The 12,942-nt window shown below is 41.7% G+C and overlaps 1 protein-coding gene across 1 annotated transcript; it reads right to left on the bottom strand.

The window, feature by feature from the left end:
* LOC123080590 (pentatricopeptide repeat-containing protein At4g19220, mitochondrial) lies at window positions 1–4,647 on the bottom strand. The gene is made up of 3 exons (XM_044503527.1): window positions 1,767–4,647; window positions 1,090–1,244; window positions 1–999 (listed from the first exon to the last, which is right to left on the bottom strand). The coding sequence occupies exon 1, from the start codon at window positions 4,588–4,590 to the stop codon at window positions 1,843–1,845; it is 2,748 nt and encodes a 915-aa protein (XP_044359462.1). The 5' UTR covers window positions 4,591–4,647; the 3' UTR covers window positions 1–999; window positions 1,090–1,244; window positions 1,767–1,842.
* Window positions 4,648–12,942: the final 8,295 nt, after the last annotated feature.

Genomic DNA, 12,942 nt, shown 5'->3' with positions numbered 1-12,942 from the left:
CTTTCATGATACAAACATCTTTAGCAAAGCTAATCAATGCCGTGCTTAGGCAATCGGCATAAACAATATCTTATGCAGCTTCGATTCACCCCAAACTAGCCACATTATCCAAATTCATACCAATTTTTATGTCACATCATAGGTACTGGTACATTAATCTTCACCTCCTCGAGACTAAAAATATTCCAAGTTATCTGTCTCCTCTTTTTGTAAAATGATCCACTGCAACTTCTCACTCTGGAAAGATGTGACTAAAATCATTCTAAATTAGTTAAAAATCTCCTAATTCTTGGTTCCCTTTTTGGGCAGAACTGATCCAGATGGCAGCTTCCTTACTGTGGAAAGGAACTAAAAAAAGAACCTGCAGACACAGGTGCCACATATATATTCTCCCCTGTAGACAGAGCCAGCAGCTGCCTTTCCAGAAAGCAATTGTCTTTATCACACAACTACGGGGAATGCCCATCTATTAGTGTACTAGTGTATTGCTCCCAGCTAGCAATAGCTTCCTCCATGGCCATGTGCACAACATAACTAGAGAATACTGCCCAGTGACAACAAATCTTGCCCAAAAAAGGACTGTCCAGTGCCCAAAACTCCAGACCGACACAAGCTTTATTAGTGATTAGAAGAAACTCCATGAGAGAGAGAGAGAGAGAGAGAGAGAGAGAGAGAGATCCTGGCAAGCAGGCAGGCTGGAGTTGTAGAGAGAGGACGGTGGTGATTAATGGCTGTCCAGTCCAGAGTATTTTTCTAGGCTGGCTTCCAGTGCGGCCACATGCTCCGTGTCTGCCTGCCTGCGCCCAAACACCCAATTATAACCACCCAATTTGTCTGCTCCTCCATTTATCAATCCAAAACTAGCTGTAGCATGCCCGCCTAAACTGCGAATTTTGGCACGCAGCGTACCATCATTGCAGAATTTCCATACAGTTGGATCTTGCTTTTCCTTGGCTCTCGAGTGCGGTGCCGTACAGACAAACCTCTGGTTAGCATCTTCTGCAAAAATGTACTACAGACATTAGAAAAAGAAACTAGCCACATGGACGCCCATGATGACGCCACGGTGCAGACCAGCATCAAGCTTACCAGCAGAAGCCACCTGATGAGCCTGGAAAACCGTGTCAAGTGCTGGAATGCCAGATTCAGAATTGCAGCTGTATGGTCGTTCGCAGAATGGTGCAAAGTTGGCTCATCACAAGATTGCCTCTACGCATACTGGATAGCGATGTCAGAACATTTCCCTGAATATGAGATAAGATTAAGTGGCTGGTTAAGAAATGACTAGATGGATTTCATGCTAGAGTGCCGGTAACACTTGTGAAAAGTAATCTAGATGAGGTGATGAAGGGCGTCCAAAAAAATAATATGACATATAAACACTTGAGCTCATTAACATACTTCGTTTCAACTTTTCTTTCTCACAGGCATAAGCTTGTTTGGCTCAGAATAATAACAGAGTAGTATGATACATCACAGCTTGCCCTCCCGTTTATTTTATTTTATTTTCTATTGCTTAAAGGACGAAAACCTTTGGAGTAAAATCTCATTTTGTTTTGCTTATCCCCAGTAACATACTTGAAAAATGAGTTCAAGAATGAAAATTAGTTAAGAGTGATCAGTCCACAAACAGCATAACAATTATAAAAGTTCAGAATTTGAACAAAAATTTGAAGGCCAAATGAGGAAATTCATCCGACATGCTATGTAAATAGGTTCAATCACTTCATTACTATTCAAGGAAAAGTGTGTAACCAGACAGATACCTGCAGCGTGCACCTTTGGTGATTTAGTGGAAATTTTTCTTGGACAGCATAGCTTCCATCGTTCCTTTGCCACCCTTTATCCAACAATACTGTGACCATGGGGCTTCATCAATCCTTTACCTTGCAAAATGTCCCTAACCTTGACTGCACCATCCCACATGTCTTGATTTGCATACAGGTTAGAAATTGTCACATAATAACCACTGTTGTCAGGCTCCAGGCAGAGCAAATGCTTTGCGATGGACTCACCCATCTTGACTTCAGCCTTGTTACTGCAAGCACTTAACAGTGCACCCCAAACTCCATGTGCTTCCTTGGATGGTAAACTCTCCACAAATTTATGTGCTTCCTGCAGCCGACCAGCACGTCCAAGCATGTCTACGATGCATACATGGTGTTCGGCTGTTGGAGTAATCCCAAATTTCTCTGACATAAGGTGGTAATACTCCCATCCTTCATCAGTGAGTCCAGAGTGACTGCAAGCTGACAAAAGAGCAATAAAAGTACTTCTCGTGGTTGTCATCCCAGACTGAATCATCTTGCAGAAAAGTTCTATTGATCGCAACCCATGCCCATGAAATCCTAAAGCTGATATCATGGAGTTCCAGCAAGCAACTGATTTTTCAGCAGAGGATTCAAATACTCTGGCAGCAACGTCGAGTCTTCCACACTTACTGTACATATCAACTAGCGATGCTGAAACAAAAACATTATTTTGAAGATCAGACCTGACCACATGCCCATGTATGCTCTTTCCATATCTAAGATCCCCTAGTTGAGTGCAAGCACAGATGATACTGACTGTACACATTTCATCAGGCACAAAGTCTTCCATCTTCTGATAGAACTGCAATGCTCTCCAGCCATCGTTATTCTGTGCAAAGCCAGAGATCATACAATTCCAGGAGCACAAATTTATATCTCCCGGACTATAGAAGATTGACTCGGCACTTTCAGTATCTGCAAACCGGAAATACATGGTTAACAGGGCATTCTTCACCCTCAAATTGCATGCAAGCAAGTGCTTCAGTGACATGCAGTGGATGGACTTTCCTAGGGAGTGCAGTTTAAGAGTTCCACATGCTGATAAAACACTAACTAGTGTAATGCTGTCAGGATTTACTGGCAAACATGAATGCATGAGCTGAAAGGCTTCCAAGGCGTCACCATGTAGTCCATTCTGTACACAGCCTACTATGGCTGTATTCCATGAAATAATATCTGAAAACAACATTATTCTTTTCAACAGTGCGAAAGCAGCCAGTGTGTCCCCGCAGCATATGTACATGTGCATCAACGCATTAACAACTGAAACTGCACTCACAAATCCATACTTCAGGATAACAGAGTGAACTCCTTTGCCAAAACTAAGGTCTTCTGGACAAGAGCATGAAGGTAGAACAGCAAGTATAGTGGTCAAAGTGCACTTTAAACCTTCAGAAAGCAGCTGTTTGAACATAGCTTGAGCCTCTACTCCCAGTGAGACATCTCTTGAGTAACCAGAAAGCATTGTGTTCCATGAGATCAGGTCTCTTACTGGCATTGTGCTGAACAAAAGCTTAGCAGTAAATGAGTCATGACATTTCATATATAAGCCAAGTAAGCTATTTCCTACAGAAGACTCCTCATGCAGAAGGCCTTTTCTGACTATGTATCCGTGGATTTCTTTCCCTTCACAGAGTAGTCCTTGATCAGCACAGCCAGAAATTACAGTCACCAAAGTGGCACGATCTGGCTGGTACCCTGATATCATTTCTTGGAAAACAAAGAGGGCTTCGCTGACCTTTTCATTCTCCACCAATCCCTTGATCATAGCATTCCATGATACCAAAGTTTTACTCAAAATGCCTGCAAAGACATTCCCTGCGTCCTCGGTAAATCCAAGGGCTGAATAAAATGTTATAAGAGAATTCGCCACCGAGCAAGATGCAGTGTCGTCATAACCAAGCTTGACAACACAGCCATGGACAGACCTCCCAAAGGAAAAAAGACCATCCGTGCGAGAAGATGCTGCAAGGACAGAAGACAGAGTGACCTCATCTGCCTGAACCCCCAAACGGATCATCTCCCTGAAGCAACAAGCCGAAACTTCAAAAAGTCCATCGAACGCGCTTCCACCTATCATAGAATTCCATGAGGTGGTGTCCCAACACGGCATCCTCCAAAACACAGCCTCCGAAGCGCAGAAACGCCCACACTTCGCGTACATGTCCACAAGAGCATTCTGAAGGTTCAGGTCGGTGTCGAGGAGTCTCTTCACGGCCGTGGCATGGAGCGCCGTCCCAAGGTCCATGCCTCTGGCGCGCGACGCCCCCGACAGCATGATGACCACGGTGGCCGAATCGAACGCCCCGAGCACGCACGCCATCCGCCGGAACAGAGCCACAGCGTCGCCGAGACGGCAGCTCCGGGTCAGAGCATCGAGCGCGGCGTTCCACAGGATCACGTCCGGGCGGGCGGCCTCGTCGAACAGCGCCAGGGCGGCACACGCGTCGCCCCTCCTCCTGGCGTAGGCCGTGAGGAGCGAGGTGCGCACCGGCGGGTCCAGCACCGCGCCGGACTTGAGGGACGCGCAGTGGAGGGCGGCGACGGTGTCCGCGGCGGGGCTCGCGCCGTCCCTGAGCGCGCGCACGATGGAGCTGGCCCGTGTTCCGTGGGGCATTCCGTCGAGCAGGTGGCGGGCGCCGCCCTCGCCCTCGGCGGGCGCATGGTGGAACAGTGCTATGGCTACGTGAAGGCCCGGGTGGGAAACGCGGGCGTGGTTGGCTGTCGCGGGGAAGGTGAGGTTTACGGCGGCGAGCTGGCTGGGAACTCGGCGTAGCATCCACCGGCGCAGCGCGGCGGCTCTCCTCGGAGTTCCAGGGCCCAAACTGCGTCAACGCAGAGGAAGGAGAGAAAGAATGAGTTGCAGATTTCTATCCTTCCGTTCACACGTTTGTCAGACGGAAATGTTTTGAAAAAACTAAAGCCCACACGTGTGGCATCTTGCACATCGCCTACACGCCTTCATCATCACTCATTTTGCCACGTATGAACAGATGATATCAGCAGGAATCTTTTTGGTTTCGGTTTAAAGTGTTTTTATCTTCTAATTAAAAAATTGAATTAAAAATCCGTTTTCACCATTAAATCCACCTCGACGAGATCTTAACTAGACCCCATGTTGATATGTTTCGATGAAATTTTTTTTGCCCAAAAGTTGTCATGATGTTTACACTATAGTTGCCATAGTGCTTAAACTAAAGTTGACATGTGACAACTTTAGTTTGTAGAGCATGACAATTTTAGTTTTTTTTATGATGACAATTCCAGTACTCTGACCATGAAAATTATTTTTTGTATGAATCATGACAATTTTAAGTGCATGTGTCATGATAATTTCAGTTTATGGTTCATGGCAAGTCTAGTTTCTTAATTTCTCGTTTTATAATAAGTGAAAATTTACTTTTAAATGTAGATGAAAATAGCTGAAACATATCATGGCAACTTCAGTGTAAGCATCATGGCAATTCATATGTAATAGACATGGCAACTTTTAACCTAAAAAATCATCGAAATATATTGATATGAGATCTAGTTTTGAAGATCTCGTCGCGAGGGATTTAATGGTGAAAACGGATCTTCAATCGGATTTTTCATTTAAGAGATAAAACATTTAAAAAACTGAAAATCCAAAAAGATTCCGACATGCATGCATGCGGTGACGTGGTGCAGTCTGTGTGTTATGGGGCGTGTGGGCAGGTTTGGCTCCCACCACACGTATGAGCGTTAGCGTTGTCCGAAATGTTATTTGGCTGACGTTTCCTGGAAGGCCAACCCCATTGAACGTTCCCATCACCATCGCACGCATCTTGACGCCATAAAGTGGCATGACATTTTTCATAAAGTGGCATGACATTTTTCCCTTTTTAATATTCATGGCAATTATACAATGTTTTTTCTTTATGTTTACAAGGAAAATATGCATTTTTTAGTCATAGCATTTAAAAAAACAGTAAACTACGCCTCTGGTCCATTGCGGGTTTGCCTTGTCCCTTCCCCTGGTGAACGATCGAGGGAGGGCTGATTCGTTCGCTGGGAGTAGCTTAAGCCTCTGATTCCTCTTCGCTATGACCCCTCCTCTCCGTCTTTCTATCGGTCTACGCTCTACAATTAGACAGACTGAATTTAAATTTCAGGCAACTTGCCGATGCAACTATGACTTAACAAACATATTTTGTTTTTCCATGGTGGCGTTTTGAAGGAAGTGTAGAGTGGCATGCCCTCCTTTTCTCTTTTTTAGGGAAGCATGGCAGCTTACTATGTCCATCGTGGAAAATCTCAGGGCCTTTTAAGGCCCTACCCTGCACAACATCAAGCCATAGAAGAAATTGATGTTGTTGTTGTACCTCTACTTGATTTTTCTTCTATGGCCTTTCAGGGCCTTCCCATCACCATCACGATTGAGAAAAAAAGCTTTTGCTAAAAAGCATTAAAAAGGTGTCTTAGATTACCTTTCTTAAAGGCGTTCCAAGAAGACCTTCAAATGTCCCTTGTTAGCAGGCATCTATGAAGAACGCCTTCGTACATGCTCAATTAATGGCATTCTGGAAAAAGACACAATAATATATATTATATGGGGCATTGTGCAAAATGCCACCAGAGATTTAGAGGTGTTTTCGAAAACACCATAATATATCAACAAAACTGGCGGCCGATCTGGCGAGACAGATATAATGATGATGCCTGTATCTAACACATAATTTGGATAGATGATTGGTTGCCAAACTATGTTTCAAGAAACCCGAGGCCGTGGTTCGAATCACATTTCACATTTTTTCTTTCAATTTAGTGCGAGCCGTTCCACAATCAGAAACAACGTAGTAATGTATTTAGCCCCATAATGCTTACCGAGCTAAAATTTTGTTTTTTTAGAAGGAGAGCCACGCGATGTCTCGTAAGAAATCTATAACCTAAAGCAAAAAATGACACTGTGCGGTATGATTCCGTTCGGCTTATCGTGTACTAGCTCTAACCGCCCCCCCCCCCCCCCCTCCAGTCCAGGTAGCACATACTACAAAGAAGCCTACACGCCTGACATGCGTTCCTGGCAGTTGGCCAATCATGCCGACAAACCGGCTCACACCCACTGACAAATGGGCACATCTGGTTTACATAGCCCCAGTCAACTGTAACCCTCCATTTTCTATTTCTAGTTTTTTTAGGCAAATTTTCTATATCTAGTGAGCGGAGGATTTAGGGAGACCTCCTAATCCCCGAGCATGGGCTGGGGGATAACCTCGAAACACACAACCCCTACCCCCGCGGGCGCTTCTGGGCCGGCCCATGTGATGAGCATCCTTGTTTTTTTATTTTTGGTTCTCTTTTTTACTTTCTATTTTTCCTTTTTTGCTTCTTGAAAAAATGATCGGATTTCATAAAAATTATGAATTTTAAAAAAAATGACGAATTCAAAATATCTTAATTAATTTTAAAAATGTGTACGGACTAAAAAACACGATCCAGATTTCCAAAAAGTGCACGTATTTGATAAATGTTCCCGGATTTCAAAAAAAAAAATTCAAGTATTTGAAATAATGTCCACAGATTTAAAAAAATCCAAAACAATTGAAACAATATTCCCAACTTCAAATAAATGCTCATGAATTTGACATATATTTCCAGAATTTCAAAAAATGTTCGTGAATTTCAAAAATTATTCTCATATTTCAAAACGTGCTCAGAATTTATTTATTTTCTCATATTTCGTAAAATGTACATGAATTTAATTTTTTTGTTTGAACTCAATTTTTTTTACATTTTTAAAATAGTTCATGGAGTTGAAAAAATATTCATGAATTCCAAAGTTGTTTGCGAAATTAAAAATTGTTCATGATTTCGATAAATTCGAAGAAGATTGAAAATTGTTCAAGGATTTGGTAAAGTTCAAGAGTTTGAAAAAAAGTTCATGGACTGAAAAAATTAAAAAATGTTGGAAGAAAACCAATAAAAAAACGAAAAAGCCGGTTCTGGGGAGAAAGAAGTCCACTAAATGGGCCGATCCATATTGCGTCGTTTTGTTCCCAGCGGTATGCACGATATAGGAGCCACCGGATTGAGTGTTTTTTTTAGACAAACTCGCGAAGCTTTATTCAACCGTCACATTGTTTACAGGGACGAACAAAAGATCGCCGGGGTGACCGAACCAAACATGGCGGCCGGTCCCTAACGTTAACGCATGCTTCGCGAGGTTGTGGGCCTCAAAATTCGAGGTCCGAAACTCATGACTAAAAATGCAAGAAGTAAAAGAACGAGATCTCTCCGTTATTTCATACACCACCGCTCTTTAAGATGCCGTTGGATGGGATATAGTTTTCACCGGATTGAGTGATGTCCTAAGGATTCTTAGTGGGCCGTTGGATGGGATATAGTTTTCAAAAATGCGATATAGTTATTCGTTTATTTTCTGTTTTTCTTTTATTTTTCATTTTTACCTTTTTCAGCTTTACTTATTTTCTTTTCAATAATCTTCAGGAATTCGAAATATTAGTTCAAAATTTCAAAAAAGATTGATTTTAAAAAAATCTAATTTTAAAGAAAATGTTTAGAATTTTAAAAGGTTCTTTCTTAGGAATTTTTTCATAAATTTAAAAATGTTTAGGATTTTCGAAAAATAATTTTTTTCCAAAATATATTCAAATTTTTTCATAATTTCCAAAAAATTGATGTTGTGAAAACATGAGTTTCACAAAAATTCTTCTGAATTAAAAAATAAAGCCTGTTTTCAAATTTCGTTCACAAAATTCAAAATATTTTTTCTTCTCTACTTTTTTGTGGAATTTCAAAAGATCTTCTCATTTTTCAGAAAATGTTCAAAATATAAAAGAAGACCAAAAAAACTGACATGCTACGAACTGCACAATGAACCGAGGCTATTACAGTAATGGACCACTACAGCGTGAAAAACCTTGCTACACTAAAAGAAACCAACTGCGTTACCATGCAAAACCTTCACTACAGTACCGCGCGCTGCGCCTACTAATGAGCCTGCCTAGTCGGGCACCACTGTGTGCGTCACTCCTCTATTTGCGGCAAAATGCAGCAAATAGTACATCCCGGGTTGAGTACGGAGGTGATCTGCAAAAGCACCCTCAAAGATCCAAGCATCAAAAAAGCCTAAATAGGCATTTCCCTTCAGGATTGTCCCTAGTGTTTTCCTGAAACACCTTGTTACATCTTCGAAGTATTTTTTTTTGGGTTTTCAAAGGCGATTCTTAGTGCCTTCATACCTTATTGCTACCTAATTCACACAGTATTGTAGTGGGAGCCAGCGACAAGAAGTGACGGGTAACCGTGATTACTCGATGGGATGTTGAAGCCAGATTAGATCTGCTCGATCCCACTACATAAGTTAAATCTCAACTTGAAAATTGAGCATTTTCCAGAATAAACTATCTTGACTTGTAGATCGAGAATTCTCCCGAAGGAATGTTAGTGCCATAGTTACCTACACATGTGAAATGTTGGGAAGATAGTAGGATACATATTAGAAATAGTCAAATGTTGGGAGTAGATCTCACTGCAAATAAAATTAGACTAGGAGATAAGATGGAGGAAAGACGTTACGGTCTAGAACCCGTCAGCCGAGTGCCCGAAAAATACCCACAAACTTAATAACGTGGAAATAACTCTACCGCACATTTGCTGGTTAATGCAATGGCAATATAGAACACCAGACGTTATTAAACATCGACAACTTAGTCGTATGAGCACTATGTTGCTGTACACGAAACAATTTTATTAAGAGATTTGTATTAACATTTTCGTTTTATGTGGTTCCATTATCCATATTTTTAAGATTTTGCATTATGCTATTGATGTCAATGGAAGTTCTTTCATATACTGTTTAAACACATACTCTCCTTTGTGTAATTTGAGAGGATATTGTATAACTGGAGGGTGTCATCGATGGATCATCATGACGATTACCGGTCCGATGAAGCGTGCTAATCCCTCAAGTATCTTCTTTGTAAACATATCCAGAGTATTACTTACCTGGTTGCACTATCATGTGTTTTTTTTTTTTGCGCTATCATGTGTTGTGCCACACTCTGATGTGACATTTTGTGTAGTTGGGTTCTGTAAGGATTTTCCGTTTTGGTGATCAATAAATTGGTGCTTTCTTTTGTTTTGGTTTCTTCCTTTGGTTAAGAAGCTAGTTACATGATCCCGTGAAGCCGGCGGTCGTCTAGTTACAATGAGGCCAAAATTCCTCCCAATCCCTGTCGTAGAAAGGACGGCAAGCCACTAGTACTCATCTCGCCTTTGGACTCCTGCCTAGAGAAGACATACGTCTCTGAAGACATTCATAATAGCACTGGAGGATATGTGGCACATGACCGGTCGGTCACGCAAGCCTTCGGGTAAAGTTTTCCTTTAATTAGCATATGTCTTGTCCTTTTTTCAGTTCATCTGTAAAAGTAGATCGCAAAAATGGATAGACGGACATCATTTTTCTTTTCTTGTGCAACATATGTCTTGTGATTTTTTTGTAAAGGAGCATAAAACCTTCGGTTAACATCTAATAGGAAGAGCTCCCGATTTGATGTCTCGACTAGCGCTTGAGAATGCACTATTGTGAAGGCTGAGTGTACTTAAAACCAACTTGATACTAACATATGGTCCTTTATCAAATAAAATAACACGTCCACCAACCTTTTGTCAGTGTCACCCTTATTATATACCCCATATTGGATGCATGTTTCCCTTCCATCCTTGCATGCACCTCTTATATTCCCTCGCCTACCTTAGCCCCTTTTACCAGACCTAAAATTGATTATATATCTTTAACTTTTAACCACAATAGTACTCAATGCAGAGCAGAAACAATCATTAGAGATATTTTGAATACTAATTCACATGATTTCATTTATATGGTAGCTGGTGGATTGCACCTCAAGATCTTACTTGGTTCTCACGCAGGTGCTTGCGAGCTATCTTGTGGACATGAGTTACACATGCATGGGCTTGGGCTCCGTGTTTGGACCGAGATAAGCATTGTCATAATGTCATTTTAGTAAACGAAGCAGGGCCGCTAAAAATGAACACATGAGGTGAATTAGTGATTCTAAAAAAAGGTGAATTACTTCTTCTAATCACAGCCACTAGTTTGCTTCAGTTTTCGTGCTCATGCCCAAAAACTCCTGGAAAACATATATAGAAGAACTTATTGCAAATAAAGTCTACCTATTTAAACTATCATGTGTTGTGCCACACGCCCACACTTGGTTGGCACATATATGTTGTGTGCTTGATGACACATTTGTTGTAGCTCTGTTCTGTTAAGGATTTTTCGTTTTGGTGATCAACAAAATTTGTGTTTTCCCCTTATTGTTTCTTTTCTTTCAGTAGGAAATGAGAAGTTAGCATGTCCAATCCACACAGGAGCTTGCTCTCACAGAACATTTGATACCCCCTCTGTTCACTTTTATAAGCCGCTCTAGACATTTCAGACAGCTTGTAAAACAGCTTAATTTTAGTTGTTTGAAACGACTTATAAAAGTAAACGGAGGGAGTACTTCTTTGTTAGCATGTGTAATCAGTATAGGTTCATGTTGTCCCAGGACTTTTGATACTTTTTTTATAAGAGTACAAGGCAGATGTATACAATCCAGACTGCAAGTATACTTATTCTTCTTACCTCACCTATGCCATTATGGGGATATCTCTTATATAATTTAACTGGGCGCTGAGAACATTGAAATATAGTACAACTATGTTCTGACTTGATTGGAGTGCACCAATGGGTGTTAAGACTCGGGATATTCCTTTTGCTACTAGAGGATATAGTCTTAATTTAGGTTTAATGGGTAGCTATTGCATCCCCCAACCTTACCTTTGGTTCAATACGACCCTCAATTATAAAGAAGGCACCCTATTGCGGTTGCAGTCTTCTACCTCATGCCTCATACACGCGTTAACTTTTCGTGCCCGTACAGAGTTGAGCATCCCTATATAACAGTGGCTACTAGGAGCAATTATACGTGCGCAACACCATATTGGGGATGAGAGGGATCAAGAAGCGGCTCCCCTGCACTTGTCAATGGTGCAATGCAGTTCCAACTCCTCAAGCTTTTTGGTTGCAGAAGATAAGTGGTCCACGTACCACCACTGTCATGGTGGTTGGGAGGCAGTCAAGCTGCCCACACATAAACCACAAAGTAGAAAACCCTAGCGAGGCTGAGTTTCTTTGACAGAGAAACCATCTCTAGGCAGAGTGTTGTTGATCAGACAAGGAGTGATGAGATTTTGGTGGAACTCACTTAAAAATTATACATGAAAATACACAAATATAGGTTGTGCTTCTTCTTTCTATTTTAAGATCTAGGAAGACGCACAACATGGGTCGAGAGGAGCATGGGTCGCAGCTCGGGCTTCGGTAGTCGGATCTTCCCGGCGTGCCCGAGGTGCTCTTCCGTGGGTTGCTTGGTTGCTTTGAAGTCGGAGCTGCGGTGGAGCGAGTCTAGGTGGCGATGATGACAGGCGCTCGGTGGTCGTTTGAGGCGGGCACGGTCGGTGCAGGTCCTGCATATTTCCCAGGCAATGCTCGTCGTCAAAGTCGGAGCCTTTGGTCGTTTGTGCGTGTGGTCATCTATTGGCATGTGCCGTCGTGTCTTCTGTTGCATGTCGGTGGCCAGGTTGGCCGGAGGTGCCCATGTGTTTTTGGGTTGGATGTTTTGGTTTTAGCCCAGTTTTTCGTCAATTAACCAGACAATCCTCGCTTCTTCTTAATCAATAAAAATGGCAAGTCTTTTGCCTTGTTTCAAAAAAAGAAAGATCTAGGAAGACATTTGTGTGTACAATTGCATAGCTCTGTGCTTATTATATATATTTTTTAATAAAGGAAAAGACTACTAGGAGGTACTGAATCCTAATGAAGAGCAAATTTTTGGACAAATACGTGGTTGTGAAGCAGGGCGGTATCCACATGATTTTGATTTTAGTGACTAGAAAACTAGGTTTTTCTTTCTTGAAAACACTAGACATTACCGCGTAAACCATATACAAAATATATCATGTTTCAATTTAGACATCCAAACACACCTTAAATTAATCCCACCTTTTAGGTAAACAAGCAAGAAATTGTTAGAGACTGTTCACGCGGAGATAAACTTAAAACCAAACAAAAGCAGGAGAA

The sequence above is a fragment of the Triticum aestivum genome, chromosome 3D (genome assembly GCF_018294505.1).
Source record: "Triticum aestivum cultivar Chinese Spring chromosome 3D, IWGSC CS RefSeq v2.1, whole genome shotgun sequence".
NCBI classification, from domain to species: Eukaryota; Viridiplantae; Streptophyta; class Magnoliopsida; order Poales; family Poaceae; genus Triticum; species Triticum aestivum.
Note: the sequence above shows the minus strand (reverse complement) of the source record. Positions and strands in the feature narration are given on the sequence as shown.

Excerpts from the sequence above, each read along its gene's own strand:
- LOC123080590 (XM_044503527.1), bottom strand. The coding sequence starts at position 4,590 with ATGCTACGCCGAGTTCCCAGCCAGCTCGCCGCCGTAAACCTCACCTTC.